Below are 23,354 nucleotides of genomic sequence, written 5' to 3'. Positions count from 1 at the left end.
GTGTATGCACTGATGTTTATTACAAACAAGAGAACCAGATTGACTTTTCATTTGCTGTCCATTATGAAGTTCGTTCTTGTAAGGGTAAAAGTAGCTTTTTAAAGTGTTTTGCTTGAGTAGTCACTGGTAGGGTTTCCACATAAACGAAAACAAAACCCCACAGGAGGGAGATGTTTCTTTAACATTTCTGCGACTGGGGACTCCCCATTAACTCATTATTATTAGTCTTGTGTTTCATATTATTCGTTAATATTGCTCAAAATGTGTTCTTATCTATTGTGATTAAAAAGTCTTCCATATAGCTGGGATATGTAAAATGTAAAATAAAACTACTTTACTAAGGAGGTTCAAATAATGACAACAAAATTAAGATGATAGCTTAAATATTTATTATGCATGAAACTTAAAAGGAACCACATTAAGTTTAATATGTAAGGCAGTCATAAAAGTTTACTCCCTAACCTTATGTAAAACATATTTTTAGAATGAGTTAGTGAAGTTGTCTAAAAATGTTTTATAATTTTTTTTTACTTTGTCCTGTGATTCTAAAGAAGTCAGTTGTTGTACATAAACGATAGGCAAATAATCAGCAAGAATACTACCACAGTTCAAATAGACATTCAGAACACGCATCTACCAAGGGTTAAGAATTAGATTTCTCTTTTAAAAATTCTATGTATTTGAGAATTTCTTTTCTTTATTTTACATCTCACACAAAATATACACCGGGCAAGGATTATCAAAGCAGTCGATACCTTGCTTGCACTGATCATCACATTGTTTCAGGTGGTCAGATAAAATATACATATGGCTTTGAAATAGCTAAAACTGTTCTTTTACGTTAAACCAAAGAGTTTGAAAGAGGATATGGACACGGTCACTGTCAGATGTCTGCGGCCCGTATGGCAACACGATGTGTTCGCTGTAGAGATGTTTTGTTCATCAGTGTAACCAGCTTCAGGTGTGGTCCAACAGGTGCAAGCAGACCTGTCACTTCAGACATGTCTCACATATCTCTGTTTCTTGTGCTGCAGTGATCTTGCTGGAGATGTGCAAGGAGCGTTGCATCCTCTATGCACCTGCTCAGGTACTGAACACTCAGCTACTGTTGTGCTGAACACTCGGTCTTTATGGTGAACTGAACACTATCAGTGGTCACTGGGGCTGTTGCCTGCAATACCAGCAAAGTTGGCTAAAAGGAGTACTGGCAGAAAGTGCATAGTTATGGGCAGGACTCTCTCCACTGTTTCAAATCTTTTCACATTTTGGCAAAGTTATTCATGCTGTTGGTAACAAGCTAGAAACTTGCTAGAAACTCTTCTGTGCTCTGCTCATTTGTCTGTTTGCTGTGGTTTTGGGTCTTTCTGAAAGTTCAAAGCTCCCTGAGCCAAAAACATTTGTCCATGGAAACTCCACCAGAGTCTTCCCGAGCCAGTCAGGAAGTGTGCGGGACGTTCACGGGGTGGAACAGGACATCCAGAGTCCTCTGGTTTGGCACATAAAATGCTGGGCTGTGCAGGAGTCATTAGAATGGGTACTGAGTGCAAAAGACAAGGCTCCAGTTTCAGTTCCTGCTTCATGCTATACTGTGGTAGCAAAAACACATTAGAATTAGAATAGACAGTTTAGAATATTATTAATCACAGAAAAGAAAAATGCAGAACCTCCAGTTATACTCTATTCTGAAATTATTGAGAGTTGCTAATAGCTTCAGTCATTCATTACATTCATTTACTCCTTTAACATTAAGGTTTTGCTTCACTCAAACAAACAAACCTGGCACCTACAACATATCTATTGATTTGTCTTTCAGGATATTCAGATTAGTTCTATGTACAATTACATTCTGGCAATTTAATCACGGTTAAGAGACAATTGTTTGTATCAAATATTATTGTTGTTAGCATAGTGTATGATGTTATGTAAGTATGTATGTATTTAAACAAACTATAGCAAACCAACTTTGTACTACAACCAAAGTAATATTTATAAAGCTGAGAAACAAGAGTATTAAAGAGTAAAAGGAAAATGGCAATGATCCACTGTAAACTACTCTAGTTTAAGTGACTCACTTTCGATCTAAGATAGGTTAATCGATCCACTGTAAAACTATGCTAGTTTAAATGACTCACTGTAAAACTATGGTAGTTTGTGATTCATTGTAAATCTAAGCTAGTTTAAGTGATCCACTGTAAAACTCTATCTTAAATGAGCCATTGTAAATCTAAGCTAGTTTAAGTGATCCACTGTAAAACTCTATCTTAAATGAGCCATTGTAAATCTAAGCTAGTTTAAGTGATCCACTGTAAAACTCTATCTTAAATGAGCCATTGTAAATCTAAGCTAGTTTAAGCGATCCACTGTAAAACTCTATCTTAAATGAGCCATTGTAAATCTAAGCTAGTTTAAGTGATCCACTGTAAAACTCTATCTTAAATGAGCCATTGTAAATCTAAGCTAGTTTAAGTGATCCACTGTAAAACTCTATCTTAAATGAGCCATTGTAAATCTAAGCTAGTTTAAGTGATCCACTGTAAAACTCTATCTTAAATGAGCCATTGTAAATCTAAGATAGTTTAAAAAGAACAAAACGGTATGGAGAAGAAAAGGAGAGCATTAAGGATTCCATCAGCTTGCTCAGACCATCTCTACCATTAGTTCAGTAATGAGCAATGAACTGTGCATACCCCAGTGATGTAGAAACAAAATCAATTCTTTCATTGAAGTTCATAGTATTTGAACATATACCTGTAGCTCATATTATTTGTGAAATACCTGTAGTTTCTCTAATCTTGGGCATCCTTTGGCATGCTTCCCGCCCAGTGGTGGTCGGTGACTCTGAACTAGGTGCTGCGTGGTTCTTCCGCTGAAACGTACCGTCCGTTTTCTGCTGGATCATTTTGCTGTGCAGGCCTTGGCTGCAGCCTTTGTCCTCTCCACTCGAGTAGCTCAGACTCTTCAGAGAGGACTCAGAAAGAGAGTGGATCTTATCGGCGGTGCAGAGCGGCGAGTCCATGGGCGTCGCGCAGCTGCTGCCTCCCGTGCTGCAGCCTGCATCGATGGACGAGCACTGAGAGCCCTGCAGGGAGTGGACACCATCACTCTGCAGGGACGACATCCTCTTTGTAAAATGGTATTCATACAATCGTGGTATTTCTCTCTCAGGTGGAGGTGCCTTCATCTGCTGGTCTTCACTGGTGGCTTGCTCGATCAGGTATGTGTTCCCTGCAGGAGAACAAACGTCCATGTCTCTCACAGCTCCTCTGTGTTTACCTGATCCTAAACTACAGTTTTGTGATTCCATTTTGTTGCTCTTTTGTGGCGTTCTCTCCACATGTGAGGTGTTGCTATCACTAGTCATCTCTGAGTAATTGTGCTCTTCAGGTTTACTGTCCAGGATCGGTTGTGATCGTGAAATCTTCTCCTTAAATGGAAACGACATCCTGTCCAGCTCAAAAGGACCAGGGTGATGATGTTCCCTTGAATTAACATTGCTGAATTTCGCAAGCCCAACCTCCACGTGCAAGCTAGAGCTCTTCGTATGCCGCAGTTCCTTTTCTCCGCTGGACATCATCCTGCTCTCCTCCAGTCTATCTTGCCTTTTCCCCACCACATCCATTTGCATGTGGTTGAAGTACTGTGTGAGTGATTTGGTCTCCATGGCTTCAGGCTCCATCTCCAGGAGGTCTGAATGGAGCGTCTGGGAAGGAGGTACTGCTCTGGACAGATGGCCTTCTTCCTGATTTCTGGGTATGGTCCTTGCATCACTGGCTGTTAAATGAAACTCACTCTTCTCTTCAGACAGCATTTCATACCCTTCAGCTGCAGCTACAAACATTTTCAGGGGGTTCTCAGAGAGTTTTTGAGCTGCTGCAAGCTCTGAACTCTCTGTCATTTCAGAGGAATTAGTCTCATTCCCAGAATCTGAAGCAGACTCTGGGCTAAAGGACCGAGATATTTCTACACCTGTGTGCCACACAAAGAGAAACATTTTAGTGATAAAACCATACAACCTCCCTCGCACCTATTTTAAAATTGTTTATTTGTACAAAACTTTGAGACTAAACCAACAAATGTGATTACAACATAGATAATGAAATGAATGAACAGAACAAATCCCTAAAACCAGTGAGTTCACACTTATGCCACTAATTAAGAAAAAAAGATTCACACACAACACAGAAACATAGAAAGTGTAAGTGTGCAATGAAAAAAGGAGGGTCAACAAAACTCGACGGCTGGAAGACACTGTGCACCGTCAATGAATAAAGGTTACGATAGAATAAGAACCTGAACTATTGTCCGACTGTGCGTGAGACTGTTCTTCAGATGCAGCCAGAGCCTCCAGCGCCTGCAGGGTGGAGACCACAGCCTGGTCCAGCACCTCCTGTGCTGCTCTGCTGCCGTGCGTCGGCACTGCGTCGATCAGTGACACAGGGACGTCACCGGTCAGCACAGAGCTCCTCTTCCCACCTGCATGCGCTCCTTGGTGTTCATCTTCATCTGAGCTGTCCCTGAACCCCGGTGGCGGAGCCGCTATGGCCAGGTTTAGTGACTGCAAGAGGTTGTCGTTGTCCTCCTCGTTGGCACCCTCTAGTGGCGGAGGAATGGAGGTCAGGTCTATGATATCATCACTTGATTCGGAGAGGGAGAGGACTGAGACAGCTCTGTCCCTCGTCTCTCCTGACATCATCATGTCCTCCTCACAGCTGATGTCATCATCATCCTCAGCATCATCTGTGGTCTCCGCGTAGCAGATGTCACGCAGCACCGGCTCATCCATGCCCTCCGTGGTGCCGAAGATTTTAGCATCACCATAGACCATGTGGGAGGTGTACTGGAAGCCATCGAAGTCCAGGCCTGACTCGAGCGGCTTATAGCCCTCCTGCTGAATGTACACAGATCTGTGCTCCTCCAGCACCTCAGCTGGGTCCTCCAGAAGCTTCTGGTAGCCCAGTGTCTGGGAGTTCATGCCGTCTGGTAATGTGTCTCCGAATATGAAAGACACCTTTGCACTCCGGGGAGAGTCCTGGACCATCCCCCAGGACCTGCCAAAGGCTTGCGTGTGTGTGTGTGTGTGGGCACCCCTGCTCGCCTGCTCGATGTCCCCATCCATGTGAAGGGCATGCTGGGATTGGTGTAGCTCAGTGATGTAGACGGGGGCGATGTCACCATCACGCCTCCTGCAGACGGCGTATTCAGCATTGGGGTCGCAAAGGATGGTGCCGTGGTCCTCATAGGTGCCACATGAACCGCAGTTCCACTCGAACGACGGGAAGATCGGCTTGTCGCGGCATTCACAGCCTAAGACAGAACAAGCAGCATAGCGGTCGAGCATAGAGCAACAGGGTGAAAACAAACAGCGATCATAGTTAAAATCCTCGTACCCGCAGGGCTGCTGTTGGCCATGCTGAAGATGGAGCGCCGTGAGTCCACGAGCAATCTGTAGTAGCCCGCAGTCAAGCAGGCCAGATTCATGGCATCACTGGACTCCATTATAAGAGTTATGGGCTAAGAAAGCAATGACAGCTTTATTAAACGCAAAAGAAATATCAGTTGCAAACATTTGAAATACAGTATGAATCCAAGTTAAAATTCTACCACAGCAACTGAGCGTTATTCTAATGTTTTCATTTATGCTTTAGGAATTTCAAACTGACACAAAACCCATCATAAGCACAATTTTTTCTGCAATATTTTATTTTTATTGTTACATAAAATTCTATAAAAATCTGTAAAATATTAATTAAACAAATAAGGTAATTGAAGATGAAAAAGCTTTGTCACTTAAATGATATGTATTAAATGATATGTATTAAATGATATGTATTAAATGGATATATTAAATAATCTGTATTAAATGATGTGTATTAAATGATATGTATTATAATATTTGTGTATTATATGTATTATATGTATATGTATTATTATATGTGATATGTATTAAATTCTATGTATTAAATGATGTGTATTAAATATGTAATAAATGTATGTATTAAATGATATGTATTAAATATGTATTACATTTATGTATTAAATAATATGTATTAAATATATGCATTAAGTGATGCATATTACATATGTATTAAATGTATGTATTAAATTATATGTATTAAATGTATGTATTAAATATATGTATTAAATATACGTATTAAATGATGTGTGATTTCCATTTGAAAGCAGGAAATGGCTGTGCTTGATTGATTGATTGATTGATTGATTGATTGATTGATTGATTGATTGATTGATTGATTGATTGATTATGAAGACATCTTCCTTCTTCTGCAATCATGCGTATGCATGCCTGGGACTCCAGCAGTGCTTGCTGGTTTCTCCCTGGCAACTTCTCTCTCTCACCACTGTGTGACAGGTCTGAAAGGCAGCTGGTCATCTCCAGCTGTGATGAGGGTCAGTGCAATTTACTGTCTTTAAATTACCACTGTCTTTTAGAGAAATTATCCCTTAACATTTCTGCTCTCATCACAGTTGTGTCAATTTTCTCATCTTATATGAACTTGTACTGGAAACGTCATACTTTGATAGGAAAATATTTAATGTATTTTATATGAATCAGTTTAAAGTTCTTTAACCAAAGGTGGCAAAACTGTGTTACCCTTTATAGAGATGGCTAAGATCATTTGTGAAGGGTTTACATGTTATCAAATATTTTTGTGCAGTGATGTTTCAGTCAAAAAGCCAGCCATGCTGCACCTGACTGCCAGTGTCATGAGCTGTGACTGCCAGTATGATAGGCTGTGACTACTATAACTGTTGATGATGTTTCTTCAATTAATCATCTATCCATCTGTCCATCCATCCAAACCACCTTTACGTCCAGTACATGGAGTTCCACCCGGACGTTCCTGTCATCCTCTGTGTACATTTCAATGCGGTTAACATGGCTGAAGTCGGCCAGCAAGGCCACCAGGTTGGTCTTAGTGTTGATGACGTGGCTGATGCCATGCCGTGGCCCCACCAGCAGGGTCACCTCCATGTGCTTCTCCCCTTGCTAAAGGCAGCGAGAGATACCAGCAAAGAAATCTTAAAATGTTCTTAAAGCACTGTAGATGTTTAAAAGTCTTGTATATCTTAAGAAGGTAACAGATTAAAGCTCATAAATTTGGAGATGAAACATTTTTATGCTACATTAACTATCGATGTACTGGTTGTTAAAAATGTTAGTCTGGATCTGTCTCAGTAAAATAAAGCTTTGTCGTACTTATGTATTAGTAATGTATGTTCATTTTGAATAGACAAGAATGCTAAAAAAAAAAAGCTCCATGTAGGCCTCATTAACATTTCTTTAACACATTACTTTCCTCCAAGCTCTTTTATATGGAGTTAATGCAGAAAGGCTGGTGAGAACACACTCACGAGCAGCGTGGACTTCAACACGCGCCCTCCGTACAGCCTGAGGTCACTCAGGTGTGTCAGGTAGGTCACCTTGGCCTGCAAGGCTGTCAGCTGGGAAAGACCAGGCAACATACCTTCGTGCTGTTGCAACATGAGCTCATGCAGACATGCTATGAATTAGAAGTTATTAATAAAAAATTATTCTATAAGAAATCAACCAACCAGCCACTAACCACAATCTAAATGGCCAGGAAACATCTATATGAATAACACATATAAACGGTGTTTGTGCTAATTCCTATTAAGGTACTCTTGTGTCATACTCTGGGCATTTTTTAACTTCTCTGACCATACTGTATTGCACAAGTATTGATGTGCAGTCATTGAAAGCATTTCTGCTTTTGCTGTTGTGAAGTGTAAAGGATCAATCCCCAGACCACCTGCCCTGGTATCAGCCTGCCCTACTAGCATAGCAGTGAGTTCTGTGCCGACTTTGATGAGTAATCTTTCCTTGTGCAGACTGCTGAATCACCAGCAGGGGGCAGACTGCACAATTTGAGAGCATATGACCATGAGTCACTGCAGGGAAAGATTCTACAAGCACAAGCGGTGGCACAGTGCTGATTACGTTTAACACCTGTCTACTTCGCTCAGCTGAACATGACTAGCCAATGTTTGTTTTCCATGTTTCCTCCAAGTTTGAATGTACAATTGTAACATTTGCAGAGCACGTTGTCATAGGGAGTGTGTGCCTGAAATATTCATTTTCTGGGGGCTTGCGAAAGATAAGTGTAAACTACAGGTGTTTCATGTCCGGCGTTCATGTCCGGTGTTCGTGTCTGGGCAGCTGGTTGCCTGCTTACCTTTTTCCCAGGAGGCACCAGGTTCTGGTTAGTCTTCAGGATGTGTGCAAGGGCCTTCTTTATGTTCTTCTCTTTCATGCTGGATAACACTGCTGGAGGCAGGAAAAGGGCCAAACCCCACTCCTTCCTGTAGAGAGAGAGACAGGGAGAGAAAGATAGCAAGGTGGAAGAGTGGGGCCTAAAACAACATCTCGATACAGTTCATCTACTCTGTGTGCATTGTGGGATATGAAACATTAATTCCAATTAGTATTTCTTCCACATTGCTCTACCTAAACCAGACGTTTAGGCTGTGTTGTGCTTTCCCAGGTATTGCTACCACGTGTTTGTGTAATTTTTTTTCTTTGTGCTTTCTGACCATTAACTGTTTAAATAACGTTGCTTCTCCACAGTTTCCTACAGTTGAAGCTCAACCACATTTGTGTCTTCCTCCACCTCTTTCGCTATACATATATATTTCCTAAGTGAGATACTGCTGCTGAGCAGCTGAATCAACCTCAGACACCTGGGAGGAGCCAGAACCGCTGGACATGCCTACAGCCCACACTGCAGATCCCTGTAATGTTTGTGTAATTATAGAATTCATTATATGTAATTATATTATCATTGCGTTTGGTTGATGTCTGCAGTGGCTGCTGCTGTTGGTACTCACTCAATGTATTTGAGGGAGACCTTCTGTGTCTGTTTGCTGATGAGGGTGAGGATGTACATCTGGAGAGCAGCGAGGTGAAGTGCTGTGTCGTATTTCAGCTCTGAACCGAACCGTTCTTGCACTACATCTTTACAGCTCTGCTTACCGTGACACAGAGAGAGAGAGAGAGAGAGAGAGAGAGAGAGAGAGAGAGAGAGAGAGAGAGAGAGAAGAGAGAGAGAGAGAGAGAGAGAGAGAGAGAGAGAGAGAGAGAAGAGAGAGAGAGAGAGAGAGAGAAAGAGAGAGAGAGAGAGAGAGAGAGAGAAAGACAAGCAGCACCACTACAGACCACACGATAAAATGCAGCACAATAATGACAAAATACAATAACAATTAATAAAACACAATACCAATGACTAAAACATGGACATAAGAGAAAGCAGTGGTTGATAGAACAGTTTATAGCCTTATGCAAACATAACATGTGCTTTGTGCCTTGTTCCTTATACCTTGTGCAAACCTGGCACTGAACAAACAGCAACTCAAGATGCCACAAACAGCAACTCAAGATGCCAGATTAATTAAATGTATTTTTATGTCTGCTGCTCTTCTGTGTAAAGAGTAGCCATCTGTCTTGAAGGTAGTAACAGTAAATCATGTTTTAAAGACCAAAAGTGTGAATAAGTTTACAAAGCACACGTTTCCCAGAAGTGCATGTTCACTAGGTTTAGGCTTCACTAGCCAGCTTCAAAATATTTTACAAATTTGCTTATTGTGCACATTTTATATTATGTTTGATATTGTGTGCTGTACACGAAATCATTCATCATTCATGTGTTGAAGATTGGGCAGAACTCTTTAATGTCAATATAAACACGCCAAAGGTGTCAGTATGAACACGCTACAGGTGTCAGTATACACATGCCAAATGTGTCAGTATGTACACACCAAAGGTGTCAGTATAAACACGCCAAAAGTGTCAGTATATACATGCCAAAAGTGTCAGTATATACATGCCAAAAGTGTCGTTTGGAGTGTGATTTTGATGTGCGTGTCAAGTAATAACACTCAACATTCAACAAACCAAAACCAGACAAGCAACTAAATAAATTGTTACTTTGAACATGTTGAACAGATCAGGTTATATTTTTCCATGAATTTGGATGCAGTACACTTTACTTGGAACTCTATGGAATTCTGCTACTTTTTCCAAACATCATTGCTGACAGGCTGATCTAACCTAATCTTCATACCATTCTACACTGCCTTTAAATTTTTCTGTTTTCCATATACTTTGGTTCTCCTAACTGCTGTTCCACTTCCGTAGCAGATCTAGAATAACAAAATCACAGTTTATTCCTTGGAGTTTGGCTTATAGTTTCTGAACAATGTCTTGGTGGTGCATTATCAAGTTTATTAACATACACTTAATGAGACCATTTTAGAAGACCAGTCTGTGCACTAAAAACATCCCAAAAAATTCTATAACAGCAAGTCTGCTTTCACTTGCTTGATCTTAGTTTTTTTTTTTGTCCATATAGTGCTGACTTACAGACAGATAAGATGGCTTACAGACAGAGATAAGATGACTTACAGACAAAGATGATTTAAAGACAGAGATAAGATGACTTACAGACAGATAAGATGGCTTACAGACAGATAAGATGGCTTACAGACAAAGATGATTTAAAGACAGAGATAAGATGACTTACAGACAGATAAGATGGCTTACAGACAGATAAGATGGCTTACAGACAGATGCAAATGTGAAGCAAAACACTGAGCTCACAAAAAGTGAACCATGATCACACAACTATGATTCTCATTTTTCCTATAGCCACCATATTAGTAATGGAGTAATGTTTTGTGTTTTGTTTTGAATTTTGCTAAATAATTGAATTGTTTCTATAAGCTGGCAAATTGCTGACACTTGTGATATATATTTTGAGACCTATATGAACTCTATATGAATTTGGTTTGACATAATAGTCATAATGGCCAAGAAAAACCAAACAAAAAAAAACAAAAACAAAAAGCAAAACTTTAGTGTACTAGTGTAGTTCTCTTTAGTGTACTAGTGTAGTTCTATTTATTGTACTAGTGTAGTTCTCTTTAGTGTACTAGTGTAGTTCTCTTTAGTGTACTAGTGTAGTTCTATTTATTGTACTAGTGCAGTTCTATTTATTGTACTAGTGTAGTTCTCTTTAGTGTACTAGTGTAGTTCTATTTATTGTACTAGTGTAGTTCTCTTTAGTGTACTAGTGTAGTTCTATTTATTGTACCAGTGTAGTTCTCTTTAGTGTACTAGTGTAGTTCTCTTTAGTGTACTAGTGGAGTTCTATTTATTGTACTAGTGTCGTTCTCTTTAGTGTACTAGTGTAGTTCTCTTTAGTGTACTAGTGTAGTTCTATTTATTGTACTAGTGTAGTTCTCTTTAGTGTACTAGTGTAGTTCTCTTTAGTGTACTAGTATAGTTCTATTTATTGTACTAGTGTAGTTCTCTTTAGTGTACTAGTGTAGTTCTCTTTAGTGTACTAGTGTAGTTCTATTTATTGTACTAGTGTAGTTCTCTTTAGTGTACTAGTGTAGTTCTCTTTAGTGTACTAGTGTAGTTCTCTTTAGTGTACTAGTGTGCTTCTCTTTGGTGTACTAGTGTAGTTCTATTTATTGTACTAGTGTAGTTATCTTTAGTGTACTAGTGTAGTTCTATTTATTGTACTAGTGTAGTTCTCTTTAGTGTACCAGTGTAGTTCTATTTATTGTACTAGTGTAGTTCTCTTTAGTGTACTAGTGTAGTTATCTTCAGTGTACTAGTGTAGTTCTCTTTAGTGTACTAGTGTGCTTCTCTTTGGTGTACTAGTGGAGTTCTATTTATTGTACTAGTGTAGTTCTCTTTAGTGTACTAGTGTAGTTCTATTTATTGTACTAGTGTAGTTCTCTTTAGTGTACTAGTGTAGCTATCTTCAGTGTACTAGTGTAGTTCTCTTTAGTGTACTAGTGTGCTTCTCTTTAGTGTACTAGTGTCCCTCACAATCAGACAGTAATAACGGTGCTTCCTGATTATACTGTCACAGAGCAAAAAGAATGTGCATGGTTGCTAAGATACAGAGAGTGGCTCAACATTTCTGTGGGGATCATCTTACTACACTTTCCCCTACATGTATACACACACATCTACACATCTGTGTACCTACACACACACCCACACACACACACACACATCTACACATCTGTGTACCTACACACATACACATATGCACATCTACATATCTGTGTACCTACACACACACACACACATATGCACATCTACATATCTGTGTACCTACACACACACACACACACACACACATATGCACATCTACATATCTGTGTACCTACACACACACACACACACACACACACACATATGCACATCTACACATCTGTGTACCTACACACACATATGCACATCTACACATCTGTGTACCTAGACACACACACACACACACGCACATCTACACATCTGTGTACCTAAACACACACACACATGCACATCTACACATCTGTGTACCTATACACACACACATATGCACATCTACACACCTGTGTACCTACACACACACACGCACACATATGCACATCTACACATGTGTACCTACCTGTGTACCTATACACAGACACACACACACACACACACACACACACACACACACACACACATATCTACACATCTGTGTACTTACATTTAAATTCCACTTAGTCTGCCAAGCCAGCAGTGACTCCCATGTTATATACATTAGATAATAAAACTTTTTGTGATTTAATGTTTTAGTCACAAAGTGAGAATGCTGCGATAAAGTTTTGTGTTAAAATGTGTGTAAAAAGTGTAGAATGTTTGAATGAAGTGACATACAAGTCTCAAAACCTTTCTATGTAGAAACACCAGAAACCAGCAGAATAGTAAGGAGTTTGTTATGGGCCGTGTACCTGAACGTAGAGGTACTCAAAGGCCACAGGGTCCCGTCTGAGCAGGTCCAGTGGGTCCTTTGGGACAAACGCAATGCGAAAGAAACACTTCATCTTGTGTGTCCCAGGTCTCTGTGTCACCTGGGTGAACGGACAACGTGACAGAGTTGAAACGGTATAGCAACAAGCAGACTTACACACACCTCTGCCCCACTGTGACATGGTTGCAGAGTTTACTGACACAGTAGCTACCTTTCAGAGCTCGAGACTAATAGTTAGTAAAAGTAGTGGTAGATTTTATTCTTATTATTGCAATAATACCACTGGAATCTGAGGTAAATTAAATCTGAGGTAAATTAAATCTGAGGTAAATTAAATCTGAGGTAAGGTCCTTTTGTGTTATTTGTCTGGGGCTGAACAGCCTTCACCCACTTCCTCAATCTGAAACCTCAGCAATACAGCTCTGAGATCAGTGCAAGTAAACAGCAGCCACACCTGAGTTAGCATCTCCTGCTCATGCAGTAGCACCATCCTTGTTCCAGATCCCTCCGCCTTGTGCTCCAACATCAGAGAGAAGTGCTCTATGCTCCTAATCGACAGCTTCTCTTGCAGGGTCAGGAGGACATCCTTTAAAACACAGCCGCCCAAACACACTTACTGTTAATGGAACATAGTACACAGAAAGATTTTAATGGAAGTGAATGGGTTAAAATATGTGTGTGTGTGTGTGTGTGTGTGTGTGTGTGTGTGTGTGTGTGTGTGTGTGTGTGTGTGTGTGTGTGTGTGTGTGTGTGTGTTGATGGGGGATGGGGTGAGAGAGAATATATATGTGCATTTGGATCTGGACTCTTCTCTGAAGTTGATTAGTTTCATTCAAAATGATGAACATTTTGATATTGTGGGACACTTAGTCTTCTGGGAAATTCAAACTGGCGTGACTGAATGGATTTAAATTTTAAATCAAGTGGGTTAATATGCTTTTTCATATTAATGCAGGAATACCTTAATGGAGGTGTTGCAGTCAAACCTGAAGGATTTTGTCTGCCCATTTTCAAGGTAAACCTTCAGAACATTTGGCATGAAAAGAAGTGAATTGTCCTTCACTGTTTCCTGAAAATGGTAAATTAATAATAAAGATGATAATCACTGAGTCATTATTTTCTTCTCATCCCCCACAAATACATCAATAAATATGATGTGATAAAACAGAAAATAAAATCATTTATGGGTAAACGTTAAAAAGGATGTCAGAGGTTACGCTTCTTGATTGTTTCACTGAGTGTAGTATATTGTGCATTTTATGTATTTTCTAAAGCTAAGGTAGGTTAGGATAGTAAGATAGGAAATTCAGTGTTCAGTGTGCAGGAAGTGGTCGATGTGGCTTCATTGTTCTCCTGTCATAGTGAGGCACAGTGTGGTTCCCAGCACAGGATGTCATGTGAAAGCTGAAATCAAAGGTTTCCACTTACAGGAACCTGTCCATTAATGATGACCTCCTCTGCGAAGCGTACTTTGACCGGGTTGGACTTCAGCTTGGCCTTTTTGGCAGCACTGATAAAGGCAGACTTGGGTGACTGGAGAAGATTGTGTGACACACAGAGTAACAGTTCAGTCAGGCGCTTCACTTTAATCAAAGCTGCAAACCAGCTTGTAGTCCACGACCGGATAACTGTTAAACAGAGAAGCAGTGATTGATCACTGTGCTCTGAACTACAGTAGGTTTACAACTGCAAAATATAGAAACATCATACACTTATCATTAACTTCTAATTCAAATAAATAAATAAAAGTTCATATTTATTCCCTGCTAATACTGTCAGTAAAGATAAAAAAGTTGTCTTTAAAAAACTGTTACATTCTTCTGTAAAGCTGAATGAGGTGTGTATGCTGTGTGTGGTTATGAGGGAGGGCAGATCCATGAACCATCAGAGCAGCTGTTTCAACAAATGTCTTCTACATTACACACGCCTCCACTGTTTGGGCCTAACAGCTATTTCCTGTATAAGGAACCACTTTTTGTGCTCTGAGCTCAACTGATGTCTTTGATCTTTGTTTCCCGCTGAAGGAGCTGAGGATCATGCTTCCTGCATGTTTAACATGCAGCAGTACCCTAGTAGGATGTCTGGTCTCATTCCTCCAGTTTCAGGAGGGTAAAATGTACCTGCAGTGTCTCTTGGGTGCAGATTTGAGGCATGCATCTAATAGCTGCATCTCTCTGGTGCAGATTTGAGGCATGTATCTAATAGCTGTGTTTCTCTGGTGCAGATTTGAGGCATGTATCTAATAGCTGTGTTTCTCTGGTGCAGATTTGAGGCATTTATCTAATAGCTGTGTCTCTCTGGTGCAGATTTGCATGTAATTGTTCAGTTTATACACTGCTAGACCATTTTAGCCTCTGGAATTTACTCTAAGATAGAAAAGCACAGCTCTGATTCGAACAGTCCACACTCAGTCTAATTAAAGACTTTGCACTTACCTGCATGTTAACCTTTAGGAGAGATATAAACAGCTACTGTTTTGTTTCTTGGATAGGTCATAATATTCTGTGTAATATTTCATGATAAGACAATCGTGTGTCTGTCTGAACATCTCTACAGACAGTTTACTTGCCTACAGTTTGAGCCTGTGACTAAACAACTGCTGTGACGCTTCTCCTGATGTTAATTTTGGTAACACACTCTCGTGTTATATTACTTTTAATTATTGTTTCAGTACTATTTACTGGGATGTTCTCAATATTCAGTAAAGAGAAGCACTTACTGGGTACGGTTGGACAACTGTCAAAACAATGGCCTCCTTACAACTCCTAAAACAGGAAAAAGACAGGTTAAAAAAGCTCAACTTAAAGAAAAAATTCACACCATTACACCAATTTGTGACTAAGATGCTTGTGTTCTACATATCTCTGAGATAATTGGATCATAATATTAAGCCAAAGATCTTTTTTCCACTCTGATATAAACCCCAGAGATTAACGGATGCTTTTAAGACTGCAGGATATTCACAGCACCTGTTCTGCCTAAAAGCCTGCAGTAAGACTGATGAAATACAAACACCTTATCTGAGATACACGTTTGATGGAATACGAACACCTTATCTGAGGTACATGTTTGATGGAATACAAACACCTTATCTGAGGTACATGTTTGATGGAATACAAACACCTTATCTGAGGTACATGTTTTAGATCCTCCAGGCTCCAGAAAATGCCCACACAAAAATTAAGTGGGTTTTTTTTTCTCTTGACATGACATTAGAAGGCAATGGAGATAACAAAGTGCAAAGAGGTTGCAAAAAATTAGTCCTCCTGGACAGAGACAGTCTCCCACCAGCTACATGCCAAAGCAGTGCAGGATCTGTCTGAGCATGGGCTCACCTCCAGCCTGGGACATCGATGGTCTTAGACACTCAACAAAACATGCTGAGACATACGAGAAGCACCAAACCTCAAACCTCTGAGAACACGCTGAGGAAACTGTTCAAAGGACCAGCAGTTTCACCACAGCAGACAATGTCAAAAATACTAAAATGAATTTCTAGTCATGCATTTTTTTTGACAAACAAATACACCAAAACAATACTAAGGTTATCTATTAAATTTAATAAATACTTCTCATGACACATTTAAAACAATTTACAATAAATAAGAACATTCAAGAATTTTTATTTACACATAAATTTCATTTACAAATTGGTCCATATCTAACTACTTACTACTTCTTCCCAAAATGAATCCCAAAAATGATTTATATCCCCCCAAATACCCCATTAATACATGTATAGATGTGTATTTTACCAGCCAGTGTCCAAGTTCAGTACCTGACCAGATCGATGACTCGTTCTCTGGGGGCAGAGCTAACTGCCTCTGCGTTTATCATGACTATCTCGTCTCCTGGAAATAGCCTGCCCTCTGAAGGACCTCCTGTGGACAACAGGAACTCAGCTGGGAACTGAGCCAAGGGAGGTACAGTGCAGATAGCAATGCGACCGTAATGAAAACTGAAATGGGGATTGTTGCATATTATTAACTCCTACTATAAAGTCAGTATCATGGCTGGTAAACCACATACTTTGGTCAATGTCACATACTGCATGAGACCCATATTAATAACCAAATTCAATTAAAAGATTTTAAAAATGAACCGATTCCAAATGGGAGGATTGTATGTATAAGGAAATGAATATTAATGGGACCTTAACGTCAGCGCCACAGTCTTATGAAACTTTGATGATGCAGTCCACTGACACATGCATGCATAACAGGGAAACCTAGGGCAGATGGGAATCTCAGTGCTCCTGGTTACCGGGGGTGACGGAGCGAACCACCACAGGTTTCTCGCTGCCTGCCACAAAGCCGAAACCCAGCACTGGATCCCGTCTCATCTCCACCTTCCGGGGGGCAGGAGGAATCAGCTTCTCCCCATCCAGACCCAGACGGACCTCCTCCAGAGAACTGGCCTGGGACAAGTGACTGAATTGGGCAAGAGGTGGAGGGAGATAGCAAAGAAAAGAGAGAGAGAGCGAGAGAGAGAGAGAGAGAGAGAGAGAGAGAGAGAGAGAGAGAGAGAGAGAGAGAGAGACAAAGGAAGAGAGAGAGGTGGGTGACCAGGAAACAAAAGGGTCTGCTAAAGCTAAAACCTAAAACTATAAAATTAGAAGTTAAAGAAAAGATTGCTAGTGTACTTTGCTTTCTTGATGAGCAGATGGACCTGATAAAAATCGGTTTGTGAAGCTGTCACACTGTACCCTTATTGATGGCATACTGGCCCGTGAAATGGATTGATTATCAAGTTTGGATCCGACGGCTGTGCCTTACACAATGCCAACCTGCGGCTGATTGCATAGCAGCGTGTCCTGTTGAAGTCACTGTTTAACTCCATTGTTCATCTGCGGACAATCTGTGAACGTCTAGTCAAGCATTGTTAGCTAATTAGAGCCGTGGGAAGGCTGTGCTCACTTCCCTGTCATGCCTGACACACGCTACACCCCGTGCTGAAGGCCTACCATTAATGCTTCAGGCTACAAACAAGGAAGGGAGAGAGGACCCACTCTGTGCATCACAGTCGAATCCACAGCTCCCAAGCCTCAGGGCACACACAAATATAACAGAAACTGCACACAAATCAAGTTTGCTGTTTGACAAACAAACTCCTAGTAAAAAGAGTGGTCTGTGAACCAGAACATTGAGAAGGGCTTAAGTGACAAGCCCAACAGATTGCGCACTGTGTGAAAACATACGGGTGCCAGCGACCAGGAAGTGTAACATCTTCTCTCCAATCGTCAGCCACCTGCTACAGGCGCTGCTTGAGGACCCTGACGACCGCTAATCACAGCCGACCGATAATCACTAGCATTTGCCGCTCGTGTGCCACCGCGTTAACGTGGTGCGGCTGCACCCGCAGAGTTAATGCATGAGGATGGCACTGAGAGGCTGTGCTCATTCTGGACTCCATGACTGTAATTCTCCACAACACCAAGGGAAATGTGTGAGCAGAGGAATCACAGGAAGATGCTGCTGACAGGGGAATCATTAAAAATGTAACACACTCTTAGCTGGAAATGTTAATCTGGTCCCAGTTACATCCTCAGGGTGTATCTTAGCAGCTGGGTCTTCAAACTCCTGAACAGTGCCTGTGCAAACTAAGAGTGTTCCACATGATGGCCTGGTTGGTGTACCAAAGAGCAAAGGGAAGGCGCCTTCCTATTGTGTCGCATTTCGGTTCAGTTGTTCCATTGCTTTTTTTTGACTCAACAGACTGCTCTGGTTTCTCTTCATGCCTCTGAGTTATCAGCCACTGCATATACAGAGACACCCTTTTAGTTCCTGAGACTGTAGAGCACAGAGGAGCACAGGAGAGCACAGAGGAGCACAGGCACTGCCTTGGTGGATCATGCGGAACTTTAAAATGTGGTACAGCACATTGGATTCTGGTTGGACTGACTAGGGATTAACAAGCCATAACACAAGAAGGATGGACCTGAACCGGAGGGGCCGGAGGGTTGATTACTACCCCTGTAAGTGACATGACTAATGTTCAGACCCCTGTGCTGGTGGTAAAATACACAGAATGCCTCATACGGCATCCGACCAGCACGATCAGACTTTAGGGATCAGGGGAGTCACAGTGCTGTAGTGTTCTATCACCACTGCAAACATAAAACTGCACCAGTGTTGTGACGATTCTGCATCAACAAAGGTAAAAGCCTGAAAAAAGACACAACTCTTGATCAATCTCTCCTCAGCCACCTTCAGCTGTAACATGTTTAGAAATTATGGTCATTACAGACAGTGTGGATTATGACTTCTGACAGAACTCATTATTGTGAGTTCACTGCTCTATATATTTGCAATAAGCCTTCATATTTTAAACTCACCTTATGAATTTTTCTTCTGAATTATTTTTTTTAACCCCTAAACCTTTTTAGGACTGGTGAAACCAAAATGTTAAGCTTACGTTGTTAACTAGTAGCTACCTTATATGGCTTTTAGACACTAGATGGCAGAATGGAGCTGTCTCATGCAAAAGGGGGCTGTGCTGTTTGAAATGTAGAAATCATTAACATCCGATAGCTAATTCATTTACACGATGTTTTTAAGGTCTCTAGTTAAAGCCGAAATTCTCCCACATCTCTGACTGTTCTTAAATATTCTTGATAATTAAAAGTCTTTCAAATAAACCTGTTTGTGGGTTGGTAAACAGGTGAAAAAAAGAACATGTAAGGGAAGGCAAACATGTTCACAGCATAAAAAAAATCAGGGTGTAAACCTTTACAAACTTTATGAACTGTAAAATAATTACTTGTAAAACTACTGCAAAATGTAAAACTGATGCTGATAATATCAGTTTCTGTCACACTACACAAATTGGCACAATAACTAAAGTGGAGTAAATGGATTTGTTTTAGGGATCTGTACTGATATATAAACTGTCTGGAAAGGTTTTGATTGGTCATTTTATACACAGCACACAATAAAATAGTGCTCATCTGAATCCACTGGAGTCTTATCAGGCCAAAGGGCAACACTGTACTGACGTACGAACGCTAGTGGAACTGCAGCTGCAGGGAGCCGTGTGTCATCAAATCAGCACATGGCCACATGGAGAGGATGTAATTCAGAGCTGCCCTCACCCACACACTGTCTGTCACGCCAGATTACGGGTGTGCACGGTTCCCTTATACAGAGGATGCCAGTAGTGGGCTGAGGGCTGATGGTGACTGCTGTAGTGTTCAGTGCAGAGCACTCCTTAAATAAATAACACGCTTAACACCAGGCATTACCCTGACCCTAACACACACACACATGAGCACTTAACACACCAGGCATAACCCTGACTCTAACACACACACATGAGCACTTAACACCAGGCATTACCCTGACTCTAACACACATGTACACACTTAACACCAGGCATTACCCTGACTCTAACACACACACATGAGCACTTAACACCAGGCATTACCCTGACCCTAACACACACGCATGAGCACTTAACACCAGGCATTACCCTGACTCTAACACACACGCATGAGCACTTAACACCAGGCATTACCCTGACTCTAACACACATGTACACACTTAACACCAGGCATTACCCTGACCCTAACACACACACATGAGCACTTAACACCAGGCATTACCCTGACCCTAACACACATGTACACACTTAACACCAGGCATTACCCTGACCCTAACACACACACATGAGCACTTAACACCAGGCATAACCCTGACCCTAACACACACACATGAGCACTTAACACCAGGTATTACCCTGACCCTAACACACATGTACACACTTAACACCAGGCATTACCCTGACTCTAACACACACACATGAGCACTTAACACCAGGCATTACCCTGACTCTAACACACACATGAGCACTTAACACCAGGCATTACCCTGACTCTAACACACACACATGAACACTTAACACCAGGCATTACCCTGACTCTAACACACACACATGAGCACTTAACACCAGGCATTACCCTGACTCTAACACACACACATGAGCACTTAACACCAGGCATTACCCTGACCCTAACACACACACATGAGCACTTAACACACCAGGCATAACCCTGACTCTAACACACATGCATGAGCACTTAATACAGCAGTAACCTGACCCTAACACACACACATGCACACTTAACACACCAGGCATTACCCTGACCCTAACACACATGTACACACTTAACACACCAGGCATTACCCTGACTCTAACACACACGCATGAGCACTTAACACACCAGGCATAACCCTGACTCTAACACACACACATGAGCACTTAACACACCAGTACCCTGAACCTAACACACACACATGCACACTTAACACCTCAGGTATTACCCTGACCCTAAAACACACATGTACACACTTAACACACCAGGCATAACCCTGACCCTAACACACATGCGTACACACTTAACACACCAGGCATAACCCTGACCCTAAAACACACATGTACACACTTAACACACCAGGCATAACCCTGACCCTAACACACATGCGTACACACTTAACACACCAGGCATAACCCTGACCCTAACACACATGCGTACACACTTAACACACCAGGCATAACCCTGACTCTAACACACATGCGTACACACTTAACACACCAGGCATAACCCTGACCCTAACACACATGCGTACACACTTAACACACCAGGCATAACCCTGACCCTAACACACATGCGTACACACTTAACACACCAGGCATAACCCTGACCCTAACACACATGCGTACACACTTAACACACCAGGCATAACCCTGACCCTAACACACATGCGTACACACTTAACACACCAGGCATAACCCTGACCCTAACACACATGCGTACACACTTAACACACCAGGCATAACCCTGACCCTAACACACATGCGTACACACTTAACACACCAGGCATAACCCTGACCCTAACACACATGCGTACACACTTAACACACCAGGCATAACCCTGACTCTAACACACATGTACACACTTAACACACCAGGCATAACCCTGACTCTAACACACACATGAGCACTTAACACACCAGTACCCTGAACCTAACACACACACATGCACACTTAACACCTCAGGTATTACCCTGACCCTAAAACACACATGTACACACTTAACACACCAGGCATAACCCTGACTCTAACACACATGCATGAGCACTTAATACAGCAGTACCCTGAACCTAACACACACACATGCACACTTAACACCTCAGGTATTACCCTGACCCTAAAACACACATGTACACACTTAACACACCAGGCATAACCCTGACTCTAACACACATGCGTACACACTTAACACACCAGGCATAACCCTGACTCTAACACACATGCGTACACACTTAACACACCAGGCATAACCCTGACTCTAACACACATGCGTACACACTTAACACACCAGGCATAACCCTGACTCTAACACACATGCGTACACACTTAACACACCAGGCATAACCCTGACTCTAACACACATGCGTACACACTTAACACACCAGGCATAACCCTGACTCTAACACACATGCGTACACACTTAACACACCAGTTTGCTCTGGCACATACTGCTCAACACATTCACCCACTAACTCAGGCTGGGAACTCAGGAGGTGGAGTTGGAAGAAAGGAGAGTGGCAACACAGGCACACGAACACCTGTGATTACCTGTGAACACGAACACCTGTGATTACCTGTGAACACGAACACCTGTGATTACCTGTGAACACGAACACCTGTGATTACCTGTGAACACGAACACCTGTGATTACCTGTGAACACGAACACCTGTGATTACCTGTGAGCACCTGCTAGTTCAGCCACGATTACCTACAAGCACCCATAATTACCCACGATCACCCACGATCCCCACTGTCTCCACACGCAGCTGTGCAATTCCACCAAGCCTCAGCTCAGCCTTACTTCAGATCTCCACTCCCTTATGCTCATGAGACCAGAGGCCATGTGCCACCAGCTCCCTACATGGGAGGCTAATTTAAAAAAAAAACAAGCCATATTCACTCCCTCCCCAACCACCAAGAAGACAAAGCCATTGAGCACAGGCCAGAGTCAGCCGTGAGATTAGTGAGAACAGGCCGGAGTCAGCCGTGAGATTAGTGAGAACAGGCGGGAGTCAGCCGTGAGATGTAGCGAGCACAGGCCGGAGTCAGCCGTGAGATTAGTGAGAACAGGCGGGAGTCAGCCGTGAGATGTAGCGAGCACAGGCCGGAGTCAGCCGTGAGATTAGTGAGAACAGGCGGGAGTCAGCCGTGAGATGTAGCGAGCACAGGCCGGAGTCAGCCGTGAGATTAGTGAGAACAGGTGGGAGTCAGCCGTGAGATGTAGCGAGCACAGGCCGGAGTCAGCCGTGAGATTAGTGAGAACGATGTAGCGAGCACAGGCCGGAGTCAGCTGTGAGATTAGTGAGAACAGGTGGGAGTCAGCCGTGAGATGTAGCGAGCACAGGCCGGAGTCAGCCGTGAGATGTAGCGAGCACAGGCCGGAGTCAGCCGTGAGATGTAGCGAGCACAGGCCGGACTCAGCCGTGAGAT

General features: G+C 41.9%; 1 protein-coding gene across 6 annotated transcripts in view; it reads right to left on the bottom strand.

The window, feature by feature from the left end:
* Positions 1-374: 374 nt before the first annotated feature.
* The window catches only part of LOC113588861 (FERM and PDZ domain-containing protein 4), a 52,359-nt gene continuing 29,379 nt past the window's right edge, over positions 375-23,354 (bottom strand). For 4 of the 6 annotated variants that reach the window (XM_081720970.1, XM_081720974.1, XM_035522800.2 and 1 more), the window contains exons 3-17: positions 17,097-17,263; positions 16,612-16,714; positions 15,553-15,598; positions 14,262-14,366; positions 13,795-13,902; positions 13,288-13,419; positions 12,814-12,933; positions 8,869-9,005; positions 8,217-8,343; positions 7,375-7,464; positions 6,827-7,009; positions 5,388-5,511; positions 4,291-5,304; positions 2,776-3,966; positions 375-1,586 (exon numbers count right to left, since the gene is read on the bottom strand). In XM_081720970.1, coding sequence (XP_081577096.1) covers positions 1,582-1,586; positions 2,776-3,966; positions 4,291-5,304; positions 5,388-5,511; positions 6,827-7,009; positions 7,375-7,464; positions 8,217-8,343; positions 8,869-9,005; positions 12,814-12,933; positions 13,288-13,419; positions 13,795-13,902; positions 14,262-14,366; positions 15,553-15,598; positions 16,612-16,714; positions 17,097-17,263 — 3,652 coding nt within the window. In that variant the 3' untranslated portion in view covers positions 375-1,581. The remainder of the gene's footprint in view (positions 1,587-2,775; positions 3,967-4,290; positions 5,305-5,387; positions 5,512-6,826; positions 7,010-7,374; positions 7,465-8,216; positions 8,344-8,868; positions 9,006-12,813; positions 12,934-13,287; positions 13,420-13,794; positions 13,903-14,261; positions 14,367-15,552; positions 15,599-16,611; positions 16,715-17,096; positions 17,264-23,354) is intronic. The other 2 variants (XM_081720973.1, XM_035522801.2) reach the window with 2 other exon arrangements.

This window comes from Electrophorus electricus, chromosome 9, assembly GCF_041902795.1.
Source record: "Electrophorus electricus isolate QZ-2024a chromosome 9, ASM4190279v1, whole genome shotgun sequence".
Lineage (NCBI taxonomy): Eukaryota > Metazoa > Chordata > Actinopteri > Gymnotiformes > Gymnotidae > Electrophorus > Electrophorus electricus.
This window is presented reverse-complemented; position numbering and strand designations above follow the sequence as displayed.